Source organism: Brachyhypopomus gauderio, chromosome 10 (assembly GCF_052324685.1).
Source record: "Brachyhypopomus gauderio isolate BG-103 chromosome 10, BGAUD_0.2, whole genome shotgun sequence".
Classification (NCBI taxonomy): Eukaryota; Metazoa; Chordata; class Actinopteri; order Gymnotiformes; family Hypopomidae; genus Brachyhypopomus; species Brachyhypopomus gauderio.
Window position 1 is genome coordinate 2,229,275 of NC_135220.1, and position 16,296 is coordinate 2,245,570.

At 40.5% G+C, this 16,296-nt stretch overlaps 2 protein-coding genes across 4 annotated transcripts in view; both read right to left on the reverse strand.

The window, feature by feature from the left end:
• The window catches only part of phip (PHIP subunit of CUL4-Ring ligase complex), a 31,762-nt gene extending 27,289 nt beyond the window's left edge, over positions 1-4,473 (reverse strand). For both annotated transcript variants that reach the window (XM_077018613.1, XM_077018612.1), the window contains exons 1-7: positions 4,264-4,473; positions 4,093-4,151; positions 3,979-4,008; positions 3,769-3,828; positions 1,382-1,532; positions 994-1,092; positions 588-748 (exon numbers count right to left, since the gene is read on the reverse strand). In XM_077018613.1, coding sequence (XP_076874728.1) covers positions 588-748; positions 994-1,092; positions 1,382-1,532; positions 3,769-3,828; positions 3,979-4,008; positions 4,093-4,151; positions 4,264-4,303 — 600 coding nt within the window. In that variant the 5' untranslated portion in view covers positions 4,304-4,473. The remainder of the gene's footprint in view (positions 1-587; positions 749-993; positions 1,093-1,381; positions 1,533-3,768; positions 3,829-3,978; positions 4,009-4,092; positions 4,152-4,263) is intronic.
• A 2,904-nt stretch (positions 4,474-7,377) lies between these two features.
• Positions 7,378-15,727, reverse strand: hmgn3 (high mobility group nucleosomal binding domain 3). 2 transcript variants are annotated; one of them, XM_077018614.1, is made up of 7 exons: positions 15,567-15,727; positions 13,279-13,329; positions 12,942-12,971; positions 11,868-11,921; positions 9,903-10,010; positions 9,153-9,252; positions 7,378-7,894 (listed from the first exon to the last, which is right to left on the reverse strand). In XM_077018614.1, exons 1-7 carry the CDS (start codon positions 15,579-15,581, stop codon positions 7,887-7,889), a joined length of 366 nt encoding a protein of 121 aa, XP_076874729.1. In that variant the 5' UTR covers positions 15,582-15,727; the 3' UTR covers positions 7,378-7,886. The 2 variants fall into 2 exon arrangements, with proteins under 2 accessions (XP_076874729.1, XP_076874730.1); XM_077018615.1 differs by lacking the exon at positions 9,153-9,252.
• Positions 15,728-16,296: the final 569 nt, after the last annotated feature.

Consider the following 16,296-nt stretch of genomic DNA (forward strand, 5'->3'; position numbering starts at 1 on the left):
ATTCAATTATCTCTTACAACCCTCAAACTAGTATAAAACTGTAAAATAGATACCAGACAAGTCTGAATTTAATCTAAACAGCACAATTAAATTCTTATCAAATGCACCTTATGACATCACAAAAAATGCAACACACATAATTCTATGCATTTTAGGGAAGTAGAATTAAGCGATAAGCCTGTCTCAAGGCAAGTGGATGCTGAAGTAATAGCTATTTCTGGACAACAAACTCCCTGTTTCTGATTGGCTATCTCAGTTTCCTGACCTTGATTAAATAGAAACTCTTTGGTTGGAAAACATGACACAGCCTCACGAAAGCATGCAAACACATACAAGCATTCAAAGAATCAAGACAGTAAATGAACTAATATTTCTCACCAGAAATTCCTCTAAAAATTCACTTATTATTATTTCAAAATGCCATACAAAATAGACCACATTTTGCATAGTGCTGATTATAGCTAGGTTGTGTAATTTCCAGTCTTATATGACTCAATGTAATTTATTAATATATTACTATCTGTTCCATTACACACACACATATACACACACACACACACACATACATATGTACGAGTAAGGCTTACTGTGAAGATGCGGCGGCCAGTCCGATCGAAGGCAACACAATACACAGACGACAGGTGTCCCAGAATTCTCTTGTGCATTTTCATGTGTGTGTAAACGGCTGTTGGGACCAGCTGACCCAAACGGTATGAGCCATTCAGCCTCCGACTGTAAGATGTCTCCACTACACACACACACACACAATGAGTAACAAAACATCAGGAAAAAATGTGCTATAACATTAAAGGAACAAAATGTAATTATATATATATATATATATATATATATATATATATATATATATATAAAACTAATATGTATATATATAATTAATAAATATCTAAATAATGTGATGGCTATTACACAAGGTTTTACAGAGACTATCACAGCTTTATTCACAACTTTCTCAGTCAATAAGAGATGGCTTACCGATATTGGGCGGGCTCCCGTAGATGACTGGCGGCTCGGGTGGCCTGCCACAGTGCAGGGCTGCGAGGGCGGATCCCTTCCATACCACGTGCTTGCAGCCTGTCAACACACAAAAAGAACCACCAACAAACCCACACACAAGGAGAAGGTGGTGAAGCACACCCTGGTTACCAAGACTATACCGCCACCAGCCTAAAATAGGACCGCTATTCAAAATAACAGAGCAAAAGACACATCCTGTTACAGCTGCCATTATTAAGAGAAAAAATATACCGATGTTTAAAGCCAAACATTTTTATTAACATTCTCAAATGAAAAACACAGAAAATGACCTATGCAGCACTGTGTGTGTGTGTGTGTGTGTACACTTGTGCACATATATACTCACTCTTGCTGGTGCGTAGTAAAGACTGCCGTCCAATTCCCAGTAATGAGTTGACTCCACGGACACTGGCTGCTACCTCTCTCTCCAGGAGAGGACCGACACGCTCACACACTTGCAACAGGTGATCAGGGGAAATGTGCTTATGTAACTTCACCTGCACACACACACAAATACATGTGTATGCACACAGGGTCACACACGTAAACAAACTGTTAGATCACAGGACAACACGTTTTACACCCTAATCTGTCCCGCGCACCCATACAGTAGAATTTCAAAATATTCTTCTGCGATTTACACCACAAACATATTTATGTGAGTGCTGATATTATATAGAAAACAACAATTACAATGGATTCTGAAATAGATAAATTGCATTTTTAATTACTTAAATTGCATTCATTACATTTATATATCTAGACAAACAGAGGTGTGGTTTACAAATGATCTGCGAATGATTTCGGTCTAGACATTTAGAAAAATCTCAAGCTGTGCTTGTTCAAACGAAAATGAAATATAATTGTGTGATTCTCTTTTTATTTTACGTTTTTAACGTCCATTTAAAACACGATGAATTAAAAATGGAGAACGTTCGCGCCCCATCGCGGCGCGCGCGTCTCCAGGCCGCATATCTGTCAGTCCAGCCGCTTCCAACGCCGCGCTAGTAATTAATGTTGCTTTAATTGCATTTAGCATTATCCTATTGGTCGTCATACGCCAGTCGCCTGCACGCTCACACACACACACACACACACACACACACACACACACGCTAAGAGTAGAGCCGCAGATGCTGATTTATATCTTAAACACACTAGACACAGGCGGCGAATGTAGCTTATAATGTCAATTAAATTAACAAATTTTATTCCTGCAATAATCACTGAATGAACATATAATTCACGACGCACGTTACCACACAAACGTGATTAAAATTGTGATCACTGCTCGTTGCCACAATAGTATCACATTTTAGGCTATTACATTTTTCGTTCTTACATCTGACATTGTCACCATTTTACTCACTGCCAGCTAGTCATCTTATTTTTGATAATGATTAAAACCACATTTTGTTTATTATCATAATAATAATTATTATTATTATCATGATTAATATTATTATTGTGGGTTATGCTATTGTTATTGTAACAACCGCATGTTTCAATGGGTTAATCGTTTTCGTATCGATCAATAGACGTGCGTAAGAACACATAAGGAAAAATAAATCGATAGCGCCAACACCAGGTGGTGGTTAGGATGTTTCTGGACACGACTTGATGTAGCGAGCTTCAAATCTCAAACCGAGAGCGGCCCGGACGGCCACAACACACACACGCAGCGCAAACGTTCACACGACGGGAAACGGCGCAGTGACACGTCGCGTTAGCGGCGTAAGGACGCGAGACGCGCCGCACAGCGCCGACTAAAACACCGACACGGCGGACGGGTAAACCCATTACATTTGCAGGAATAGTGTCTATGACACAAATTTCACCGAGTCGTCGATCCGTTCGAGAGAAGTGGAAAAGACATTGTGTCTCTGTCGGCAACAGCCTATGAGACAAATAGACAGTTGGGTCTGTTAGTTACGCAACTGATATTCTGGGGGGGTGGCCATAACACATGGCCTGGATCAAAAGCCCAAACTTTTAAAATTAAAGATATTTCAGCATCTTCACTCCAAAGAAGAATCAATGTTGACTTCTGAAGTGCTGCTCTAAAACGGTAGCACGATCCATTAAAATAAACGAATCCCCAAAATTAACTACTTGTTTACTTTTCTAAATATTGGTACTAATAGGTTAATCAATATTATATCAATTTAATTTTACCTTCCATTTGTACAATCGTCCTCCCTTCTTAAGCCTCACGTGGTCCAAAAATAATTTCCCCAGGCAGAATTCGCGTGACAAAGTGGGCGGAAATTCCTATGACATTTCTAAGCTATTCTTTCGCTTTGTTCTTTGTAAACTCCTGATCAAAAGTGCAGTTTAAATAAAATAAAGTGAGGTAAAGCATGTGTAGTTTACTGTGTGTGTGGTTGTATTAGACGGAGCAGGGCGCCTCCATCCCGCCCAGATCACACACACTAGCGCACTGGTCCCTCCTCCCACCGCCCTCCGTCCTCACAGCACAACACTCATGACGTATCTTTATTTCTGCTACATTTTTACTAACTATTTAAACCATATGAACGTAACTGTCACCAAACTCAGACCTTAGGGTCACAGCGAGTTCAGGACTTGCGCTTTGACACACTTTTCTCCTTCCGAGGCTGGGTTTTCCCTCTGCATTTATGTGTTTTTTTTCCTGATTTAAAAATTGCGGGAAATTCAATTTCTTATTTTGCTCTCTAAAAAAGTTTTTCCTCGGTTATAGGGATCCCTTACCAAATTTTCGTAACTCCCAGGGTGTTCCATTCCAGTCCAATCTATCCTTTTGGGTAACAGCTGTAATGGAAAAATAGTGTTAACTGGGTTGGGTTACATTCTAGGGGGTCAAGATAGGGATTTTAAAAATTAAATCAGAAATCCACGATAAATGAACAGCCTGAACTACAGTGCAGTACGACGCAACGCAAGTAGCCTAGTGCCTCTAACCTCCTTATCCTGGACCTCCCGTATCAGGGTCTAAAAAACACATAAAAACACCGAATTATGTCACAGTCTTATCCAGGGATGTAGTTAGTATTCCCAAATTACAAAATCACCCACCTCTGCCGCGTCTTGACAAGGTCCAGCTTCCAAAAATCGGGCTATTAGGAAGTACAGCTCTGCGAGATGGGGGGAAGAATACATGAGCTACATTAGCTTTGAAGAAGGGCGCTGTAGGAACACAGATGTATAAAACCTTTCGACGACACGTTTCATACTCCCTCTACTCACCGGATTTCAACTGCGCGACGTGTTTACTGTCACTAGCCATGTTTGTGTTGTTTTGGGGTGAAGGAGAAGGCGTGTGGCCGCGCTGGGAAGCGAGTATAGCTGGCTGCCCTATAGTTGTCAGTGTTTGTTCACCACCAGGAAGAGCTGCGCCTCCATTCACCCAACACACACAGGCAAGGCTGCAAGAAGATCCGGCTACGTCTCAAGCCTTCCGCACTCCGAAAAATAGTCCCCGTCCCCCCCTTCAACACAACGTGTCCCGCAATAATTCGGATAAACGACGGAACGTGATGTAGAGTTTCGCCAGTTCAAGGCACGGGTTTTTTTTTCTAAAAAATACAGTCCGATGTACCTGGAAGATGTTAACGGTTGTTTTACGTTTCGTTTACGCTCAACGCCCCCTCCCTCCAAAAAAGCACGAGCCCTCTGCGCAGGAATACCAAGCGGTCTAGTGCGCACTCACAGGACGTTTTGGGAGGCTACGATGGTAACATAGAAGGCGAGGGACGGCATGTTAACACAAGTGGCGCTTTCATTGCTACATTGACTGTTTTATTTCTTATATTAATCGTCTGTTCGGTTTGATGTAGTGTTGTCAGATACAGCTGCGTGTTACTTCCTCATTGTGTCGACCATGCAGTCAAGCTCGAATCTGATGAATGCTGCCATGTTGTCTTCTAACAGAATAATAAGAGATACTATCAAGTACCTGCATTTTTACACATTTACCAACCTTTAATTTAAAAAAACGTTATCAGTTACATATATTTCGCTGTAATGTAGTTGAAGGTTTGCTAAGCTTCAAGAACCCAACCCACTTTGGTCGCGTTTTAGGTTCGGAAGTCCTCCATTTCTTCACCAAATCCGAGCTGGCAGTAAAATGGGGGAAGGGTAGTAAAACAGGGGAATGTAATGAATTAAACCTCGTGAGTTACAGGAATCCACGTCTAATAACAACTACAGAAGATGCAGATAAATTGCGCACAAGATAAAGACCAAATAAAAAAAATAAGATCTTCTGTTACGCACGACACAGAATCAGTTTGAATTGAGTAGCTCCACATGTAATTCATAAAAACGTTTCATCAGTGGAGTAATTAGGCAAATTATGTTTTTGGCCCACATGTTCAGTACTGGCCACCGACTAAAATAAACATAATTTTCTGACTGAGCTAAAATATTTTTATTTTGTAATCACAGTCATTCAATATCTTGAATTTATATACTCTTACCTTGAGCATCAATTACTTGAACTGAAAACGTATTTCAAACATTTTGCTTAGGTTCACAAAATAAATGCATTATTATAGACACAGATGTATCAAGAAGTGTAACCTACTATCTCATTAATTCATTTATAAAATGCTTCTTACAATACACACAGTTTTTCTGCAGTCATAGTAAATTGTATCTTCATTTTTTATCTATATTTTATTTTAAATACTCAGTACACAGTTCATACTATTCAAACATAGACCTGATAAGATTAAGCTGGGTTTCTAAATGATAAAATGGGGATTTCTATGGGACAGTTACCTCTGACTGTATTTCAGGTGAAGACGAGGTTCCTGGGGCACTAAAGTTAAAGGTTTTGTTTCAGACTTTAACTTTTTAACTATCCACTCTATTCAGAGACACAGGTGTAGTTCTCTGACTATCCACTCTTATGAGACACAGGTGTAATTCTGTTTCAGTTCAGTTATGACTATTAGATGGTCTATTTTGTAATTTTCTACTCAATTAGGATTCAATTTTTGTGCTTTTGACAGTTTAGAGAACCTTGACAAAACTGGTGTGAAACACAATCACATTTAGTGGTATTTCACATAATTATAATAATGATAGTCTATACTTAAAAAAATAGCTTGTGTACATTAAACTTAGGTTTCTCACAGCTCAGAAATTTAGAAAAGACCTGCATCACTAATATATCTTCTGCCTGTCCCATTCCAGGGTTTCATTGGCAACATAGAATAGTAAAAAAATTATTCCCTAAATACACTTAAAACATGATGGAGAAGTAATGTTGAGAAGAGTGACTGTTGACCACACAGTTCGTGCAGTAGCTTTGCTCAACCACTGGAGGTCATAATCACTCAGGTGTCTAAAGTGTAGAGGCCAAGTAAGGGTCAAAGGTTACCAGGCCAAATTGCAGTTGGATTTTGATGATGCGTATCCTTTTATTCCTAATCGTAACTATACTCAGTGTGATTAAGAGACTTAAGATTGATGACATGCTGGTGTCAGCCGTTGCTCTGAACAGTAGATATTAGGATTCGGGCCCATCTAACACATCATATGTATCTTGTATAGTTGGTGGCCAGTATGATTATACAGTACAATGGCAATGGGCTTGGTGGTTATGCATATATATTAGTTATGTCGGAGGTTTTGGAGTTAGAGCATGAAGTGCACTGGTTGGTTTAATGTTATTGTATTCCCATTAACAAGAATGGTTGTTTATTGAATTCAAAGATTAATTAAACTGTTGGGAACAATTTAACAGCTTGTCATTACACACATACATACAAGCCATTCAGTTTTTTTATTTGTTTCATTCTGTCGCATTGCTGAACTTTCACTTCCTGACATCAGCTATTGTATTTAGTGAGTGTTTGTGTGTATGTGTACATTTGTGTGCCTGTGGAAGTGGACACTGAGGGTTACAGGTGTCTGTAAAGAGACATGAATGAATAGCTTTTGTGGTAACCCAGCAGACCCTCAAGAGCTGAGTTACTAATACAAACTCCAAATCTAAACTGCTAGAACTTTGTGTGCTTGCAAATGATGTTTCTGTTAAGGCCATATCGGTGGAATAAGCAGCAAACAGTAACAATGGTATTGAACAGACCTTTTGAGACTTTTTTCTTTCTTTTTTATTTGAAAACATTTTCACAGACAAATATTCCAAACCAGGAAGGCAGAACTCCAGAAACACGTCAGATTCCATTTCAGAATGCAACTTTCAGAATTATCCGGGAACCCATTGTTTATTGCTATGGTTACGTGCCTTTGTTTAGGATCTTATTCAAATTAGCAATTTTAAAAAGTCAAAAATGTAGATCCAATGTACCCAATAAAGAGACTTAAAAAACAACAATTTGGAAAATGAAATTCAGTGATTCTTTTTGTCTCTTATTCTCAGTTTATCATTCATCGACACACATATTTAAGTGTTTAATTATAAAGTCCTGATCACGTACCGTACACACTACGAACTCATGAACCTGAATGTCCGGCCTACTCACATGGGCACTTAGGCCATGAGTCTTGGTGGTACGAACGTTAACTAGTTGCTGTTACATTACAGGAGATGACGTAGGATACCAATTCCGACCAACTAAATGCTGTGAACTGATATGGCAGCCGCTGGTGAAACGTTTAAGAAAGAAGTATTTTCTTTCTGCTTGTGGGTCAGTCCATGATGGTGACTACTAGAAGATCTGGGGAGTCATAGGACTTCAGAGAGGAGTGTAGTTTTCTAAATACAATGTCTACAATGACAAGTCTAAAAAAAAGTTAGCATCTTACAAAATACTCGATAAAGAATACAAAAATGTTCCTCCATTCCACAGAAAGCAAACCAGAGTCACTCCTTGGCCTCTGCCTTAGTCTCAGGGGTCTCAGATTCCTGGGGGAGACAGAAGGGACATGCGGTCACGACACTGCGCTTGGCTCCACGCTGCTGCTAGACCATCGACATTTTAAATTAGTCACATCACCTGATAAAACCAATACCACACTGTTAGCACATTCAGCAGGTTAGTAGCACATAATCTCTGCACAGCTGAAATAACCACATGCACATTCAAAGAGTCAAGAGACGTGTATTTCAGATTACTTATTTTCACTAATTTTGAAAGGTAATATAGAAAGAAATTGTTGGTGTGACCACTACACACATTGACACCAGAGTTTAGAACTCACAAAAGAAGGAAACTGTTATTAAATGGATATGCATGTTTTAACTTCTATTTTTAAATATTGCGGAAACTTTAGAGTTTTGTAATTGCACGACCTTATTTTTCTGGTGCCAAGTTAACCCAAGATCATTTGACTGATTTAAATATTTGCCCAGTGCAGTCATATGGTCTACAAGTAATCAGATTTCTGTAAGTTCCAATCAGGAATAGTTGCAGAATTCAGGCTACTTTTTTTGGCAATGCAAGAGTACAAATATAAAACCATCTCCATAAATGAATATGAACAGTGTCCAAGACTGAATGGTACATTAATAGGCAGTCTAGTAATAAATCACAATAAATTATTGGGTTTAGAATAAACTACAGGCTAAAGTAAAGTTCATGGTTAGTTAGGTTTAAGACATGGGTTAGTGTGAGCATTACAGACCCAGGACAATGCAAATAAACAGGTTGCAGGACATACCATGCTCTAGTACTGAATCTCAACAAAGCTGGAACCTAATGGCATATCATGCTCTAGTACTGAATCTGAATAAAGTTGGACTCTAATGGCATGCCATGCTCTACAACTGAATCTGAATTAAGCTGGACTCTAATGGCATGCCATGCTCTTGTACTGAATCACAGTGAAGTTGCAAACTGATGGCATGCATAAATGAACAGACAGCTCACTCAGTCGATAGTTCAATCAAACAATCAATCTGATCCATTATGTGGTAAGAGATGGCACTATATTAAGGCAGCTCCTATCATCTTGAAGTTATGTCATTCATTTTAAGCTCTTTGATAAACTTCAGTTACTCACAATGTAATGGGTTCATCTTTTAATATCCATGCGTTTTGCGTGATTTGTGACAAGTGAAAAACGTAATATTCACCATTGATGTACTTTATAGGTATAACACACACACACACACACACACACACACACACACACTGCATTGTCAATTCCTCACACTTTCATACCCTCTACTTTCACTGTCTCTCTCTGTCCTCTGATGGACAGGAAGGTGGGGGAGACACTTCTCAGGGACGCCACAGTGACAGATGAGCGAGAGACGCAGATCTACGTGAGCAAGAGTGTGTGTGTGTGTGTGTGTGTGTGTGTGTGTGTGTGTGGGTGAGGAAAAGGAAAGTTGGGCAGAGGTTATGATTACATAAAGAATGTTGTTACCATGAATAGAGCAAGACTACAATCTTGTTTCCTGTAAGAACTTTTTAGGTGCCATGCTTTGTGCATGTGATTAGGAGACTTCTGGAGCTGCGCAAGTTTACAGCGAGCGTTGTAGGTGAGGCTTGTTGTTCAGCAGATATCTGAGCAAATATGCAGACAACTGTTTCTGGTGCAGAAGTGTAAGCAATCATTTGTAGATCGAGACCTAGAGCCGATCTGCAAACGCACTTATGGCAAAGTCTCATCTATGTCATCATTCAGCTCAGTTCTGTTACTGATTGGTTGGTTTAATTCACATGCCACAAACTTTTTAAAAGCCACATACCTTAATCACATGCAGACTTAAAATGTTTAACAAAGGCACACAGACTTTAACGTTTAAGTAAATAAAACCTTTTTTCTTCTTCACATAAACCCTTCCCCACAGATGAAGACAGAGGATGATTTGTTTGTGTGACATGGTGAATTAAGGGTGCTTTTTAAGTTTTTCACAGAGTTTGTGTCACTGAGGTCTGAATACCAAATCTGAACAACAGTCTTACCCCCTCTGGCTTGGTCTCTCCATTCTCAGTAGGCACCGCCTCTTTCTCCTCCTTCTTCCCTTTAGCTCCACCCTTCTTTCCTTTTACTGCCTTCTCATCAGATGGCTTCTGCAATAACCAATCAGAGCTCAGTGTCCCAATAATGTCCCAATAAAAAATCCTGAATTCAGGAAACACTCCCAGACACTGACAGGGAGTGCTAAAGGTGCTGTATTACAAAGCCAATGACTTCTCTATAAATGAGACAAATAAATGAATGAGATAAATTGGACTTTGTTGCAGGCACGACGTCTTGCACACTGATATGTTTTTATTTACAAAGCACTAATTGAGAATCTGCCTAATTATTTATCATGTCTTCTGAATAGAAGGCCGTCTGCTCAGTCTCCCTTTGAGTGAGTTTTTGCAATTTGCTGTTCCTAGAGCTCGAACAGAGCAGGGAAAGACTGCTTTTAGCTTTGCTGCTTCATACACATGGAACCTGTTACAGACTGATCTAACAATCAAGGACCTTGTTTCTTTGAGCAGATTTAAGACAGAGATAAGATCAGTCGGGTCTAGATCATCTGTGTGTGCGTGTTTTCATTGATTTTATGTGAGATTGTTTTGCATGTACTTTGCATGTTGTAATTTGTGCTGCTGCTCGGTCTGTCTTGGCCAGGTCTCCCTTGTAAAAGAGATCTTGTATCTCAAGGGACTAACCTGGTTAAATAAATAAATAAATAATAAGTATTTGGACTTAGGAAGTCAAAGGTGGAAGGAGGTTTAGCAACAGTCCTTTCAGACTTTATGAATTTGATTTGATGATTATTTTCTTCGTTCCTATTAACACACTGATTCAAGCGCCGACATTTCCTGACCACTTAGGAGGTCGTCCATGTGTGATCCAGGTCCGAGTTTTGACGGCGTTGCCCCACGCTTCTTCTGAAGCCACTCCTGGACCATTTTTGGATATGTTCTTATGTTCTTTCTTCTCTTTTAGAAGGACTCAGACAGGTTGTCTTAACAGGTCCATGACAGGTCAAGCATTTTGGTTTAAGGAAGCTCTCCATGCCCAGGAGTGCCATACCATGATGCTACTCCCAGCACCACCAGCGCCAGTGCCACCAGGCCTCACCGTGGAGACGGTATTTGGCTAAGAGACACTCCTTGTGTGCTGCGGCCGCTTGGCGTTTGAAACCATTCAGATTTAGCTTGGACTCATCTGTCCGGAGCACACACGCCTGCCGTCTTTAGGTGAGCTTTGAGACAGCCACACCACAGCAAATGCTAACTTCATGCCCCTGGATTCGAGGCTTTGTGCTGCATGCTGGAAACTGCTGACTGATGCACGTTTGTTCTGATCTCAGCCTCTTGAGTCTGTGAGGGTTCAGCGTTGTGGCTTTGGCTCACGGTGGTTTCACTCAACCAGCTTCCTCCCGGCCCCGCCGAGAGGCAAACTCTTCAAGGCTTCACAAGACATTCTTTCACGCAGACCTCTTACATTTCTTGATAGTGGAATAAGGCAGTGTGCATTATGGAATAGCAGAAGTTTAGAGATTTCGATTTTTTTCTGTCTTTGTTCTGATATGTGCAACGACAATGATCTGTGCTTTAAAATGCTCACTGACTTGCAGTTGTCACATTACTGAAAACTATTTGAATTTAGTAATGTTCAAAGGCCAATCAGGCCACAAAGGCAGATTTCACTGTCACTATGGTTTAACCAATAATGTGGCATGTTTCCATCTACATAAAAAAAAAGTGTGCCTGGTATACACGCACAAGGATAGGATAGAACACCTACATATGCAAATAGAAAACTAAAGCACAATATCGCTTCAAACAAAAGAGACCACATGCAAAATACATGCAAAATACTGATCTGTCCTGCAAGTGTGTGTGTGTTTATGCATGTGTACACAGGCTTGTGCGTGCACATCTGTGCATTTGTGCGCATGCATGCGTGTGTGTGTGTGCTGTTACCTTCGCCGCAGGCTTTTTGGGTTTGGGCTCTGGTTTAGGAGGAGCTGGTTTTTGCTGGTCAAAGAAAGATAAGACCATGAACACACAGCGTCACGTTGCACCCAGAACACAGGCATGGATGGCTACCAAACCCCCCACCTCAACTCCCAGCTTATTACTTTGTTAGAACTCATATGGCCTATTATTTAGTGCCTACTGTACTCAATTAGGACTTTGAAATGAATATAAAAGACATGTAGTTACAAGACTGAGAATTAGGGTCAAGACCTATTGGCTGTTCTTGTCTATTTAGGTGTTTGAAACATCTTCCAAACCCAGCTGCCTTTGTATTGAAAGCTCCAAGTATCTTTATTCAAACTTAGTTTTTACTAAAACACTGCAGAAAAACGTTGACGTGATGTGTCTGTTCAAACAGATGATCACACGGACACTCAAATGACATCCACGATAGAGCTTCACAAAGAGGAGACCCCACGCAGAGAGCACATCACATGGCAAATACAGATGAGGACTCCCATTAAACGCCATCACATAAACTATAAAACATGGGGAAATACAACGTATCCTTTCCCTAAATGCTGCATTGAAAAAAAGCCTTGTGCTGTTTGCCAGAGGTGTCAGTCAGACACCTGTGGCTAGCCATGTCAGCAGGCAGTCCTCATCCGTCCCGCGTGCAGGACTGCACTAAGACGGGACATGTTATCGTCTGTCCCAAGACACACGATCCGTGTACTCAAACGGTGACATCAAACGCTAACTGATCGCAGCACTGCGGCTGGAGTGCTTTAACAGTGCACTGGAGACTCAGTGTGGACCACGTCTGAACATCTATAGCTGCACCAACCACCACCAACATCTAAGACACATATTCTCATTCTCAAAATCCATGTGGAATTACACATTTTGATTTTAACACCATAATAGTGCAGTGTTCTGTAGACGAGTCGATGCCATGTGTATCAAATTGTTGTCCACATCAGACTGCATCTACATGAACAACTGCACATGGTCCGTTCACCTAATATAAAGCTTGGAAAAGCATCATGAGATACCAGACAGAGATACCAGACTTACCGAAGACAAACGCTCAGACCTCCGGGTGGGCTGAAGGAAAGAGAGAAAGCATGTTAACAAACTGGTAAGGCCCTGACGGAGAGCTTCAAAGCATCCTAAAGCTATTACAGCAACAACAAAAAAAAAACATTTAATGTCAGTCAGCTTCTGTAAGACGTAAGCATAAAATGAAGACAGCAGCATCTCTTTAGCATTCGAATTAGTTATGATAATGTCATGAGGTTTTGCAGGAGCATATATATGGTTATGATGGTGATGCAATATCACAATATTAACATATCAAAATGTTATTGGATATGCAAATGAAGGGCACTTGTGTGCATATATGAGAATTTACCTCATGCTTTGTGACTTTAGTAGAGTCTTTCCCCTCTGCTCCCTCGGGTGACTGGACACACACACACACACACACACACACACACACACACACACACACACCACAAAACTGCATTACACCTGAAACTTTTAATGAAGACTTCATTAACGTGTTCATTACCGGCTTTTGAGCTGGTGTATGAAAGAAAATGTACCAAAAATTCAAAAATGTACATAGAACAGTGAAATACCTTTTTTATTTATCTACTGATGGACAGATATTTTGTATGATATGAGTCCATGTAAAGGATGCTTAAAACAATAACATATAGGTTAATAAGATCTATTTTATTATGTAAGAAGTGATTCTGCTGGACATCTCCTGTCAAAACAACCCTGCTGTAATAACTGTGCCATTTCACAAAAAATAAAAAATACAAATTTGATTTAAGCACATGAATATGCATATGTATGTTGAATTAATTAGATGCAATTCTTGGTAATGCAATTTTAATGTTCTTATTTATCTTAAGCTACTCCTTTGCTTACAGCTGGATACACTAATATGGTGAAAAGATAACCTGTGTCCTCAAGAGCCATAACATACACTGAAATCTCTGGTGTATTTCCATGCCAAAATGTACCACTGAACAGACGTTTCACAACAGGTCATTCACAACAGCTTGCCTGTCAGATGGCACCTAAATATGAATATTTTGTGTGTATGTGTTTATATATTTCCATGAGGGACCAATGTCCCTACAAGGGCAGAAACATCTGACATGTTTGACCTTGTGACCCCCCATAGGTAAAAGTACTGTTTTTGTTTGTTCTTTTTATACAACCAAATAGTTATTTCATTTGAAAAGCTAAGAGCCCAAATGATTTACATTTGGCTACTGAAGTTAAGATCAGGGTTAAGGTTATGTCACTGGAAAATCTCTATGAGGATAGTAAGCAAAACTGTGTGTGTGTGTGTGTGTGTGTGTGTGTATATATGTATGTTTTGTGCATACATGTGTTAAAGTGCCAATCGTCCAAATGTTAAGAGCACTGCAACTGAATGAAAGTGCATTAACTTTTAAATTATAACAAATAAAACCATATGCAGACCTAAACTAAATTTAAATACCCTGGCAAAAAAAGAATTTACAGTTACATCAGTTGATGAAACCCATGAAATCTAAATCCAAAGAATAATCTCTCCATTCCTCACCGCTTGACGTTAGTTCTCCTAAATAAGCTCAAAATATGAAAACTTTTCATGAGTAAAAAACAACGCTAAAGACACACGTGTGATGTGCGCTTGAATAAGTATTAAATGCTGATTGAAGGTACTTTAACACTGCACCGTCCCAGGGTTTTTACCCAGTTCCCCACTAGATTTCTGTTCTCCGTCCACACACTCAGTGCTCGGTGCACGTTTGCATGTCACAGCCTTCCAGGAAGAGTCCTGACCTACAACCAAAACGTCTTGTGCTCGATTTAATTTAACATTTCATTCCCCCGGAGTTGCAGATCTCGTCTTTTTGAACTATCGTCATCCTAACATTACTATAATCCACACCCGTCCGTTCGCACGGACCACGGAAGGCCGAGCTTTCTCGCCGTTTTGACGCGAGATCGGGGGGAATAAACTGGAGCAACTGTCACTCTCGTCGCGTGAACTGTGTCTCCGTGCTGCGTGCCCGCGCTTTGCGCGCTCCCGAGGCGCTCCCGCGTGATTGACGAGCCGGCTGCTCACATACGGGTCCGCGCCGCAATGGGGGAGGAGGAAAAGGGTGTCGCTTCAAATAGAGCTATAAATAAATAATAAGATTCCTCTATCGATCGGTGAAGGCGAGCTGATCGAAGATGAATATTCCGGCGTAAGTAACAGAATCGCGTAGGTCGTTACGCGCTGGTGTTTAACGAGAGAGGAGCGCTGGGTTAGATCGAACCGGCGCCACCGAAGCATCACCGCCAAGTGACATTCAGTGCAAGTGCGCACGAAGTGGCGACTCTCCGGCACACACACACACACACACAACTATCATGGAGGAAACCTCCAACTGTCGACGAATAAAACCAACACCTCTCGTTATCGAGGCTTCATGTGCAAAATGTGTGGCATACTCACCAATGTGGAATAGTTACGACGACAAGCACCGTGTATCACAATTTTTTTTTAAACTTCATATTTGCTCACCTGCTCGACATTTTGGATTCATAATCATCGGGAGAAAATCGAGCCGCTATTCCTCTTAGCTAAATAGGCGGTCAACGAAAAAAAAATTCGCAGTAGTAAAATGACCAATTCCATTCTCTTACCTTCCTCTTTGGCATTTTCCTGTGTTTTCTCCTACTTTAGTTCAATTGAACAGGCTCGAATTGCCCCGTGAGGTGAAGGAGTGAGTTTGTAACTACACCAGAATACTGGATCAATATCTAAAACACCTCTGGTAATAACATGTTAACAATGTGCAGACCGCAGACCCCGCCCTCCTGTGTCACCATTGGACAGTTCCATGAACGCTGATCCTCATTCCTTTGCGGCGATTGGCTTGTCTCTCTGATATGTAAATATTTCGAACACAAACATTGGTTGAAATTTTGGAAAAGCTTTCTTGATGTCGCTCCCATTGGTTACGCGCTTTTTCTACGCAAATCAGAACTCAGAGCACGGGATAGGTTTAAATGTACAAGTGTGAGAGAATACAGTGTGAAGACGAGCCAATCCAGGCATGACACCGCGAGCTCGGGTGTCTGGGAAACGTATTCTTAATGTTACCAGTTCTCTGCACTGTATATGAAAAGAAACTTAAAAACCCGAAAAAGTATTTGAACTATTTTGATGTAAATGACGACACTATCATTCACTTCTCCAAATGATCAAAGGTATAGGTTATATAAGCAATTTTCATCAAACATGCCGCATTTGACACAGGACGTCAAAATGCAGTTTCACCATTCTTTCTTTCAGGTCACAATGCATATAGCCGCCAATCGATTGTTGTATAGTCAGAAATGGTCATTTGGACACAGCTTTACATCGAAATAA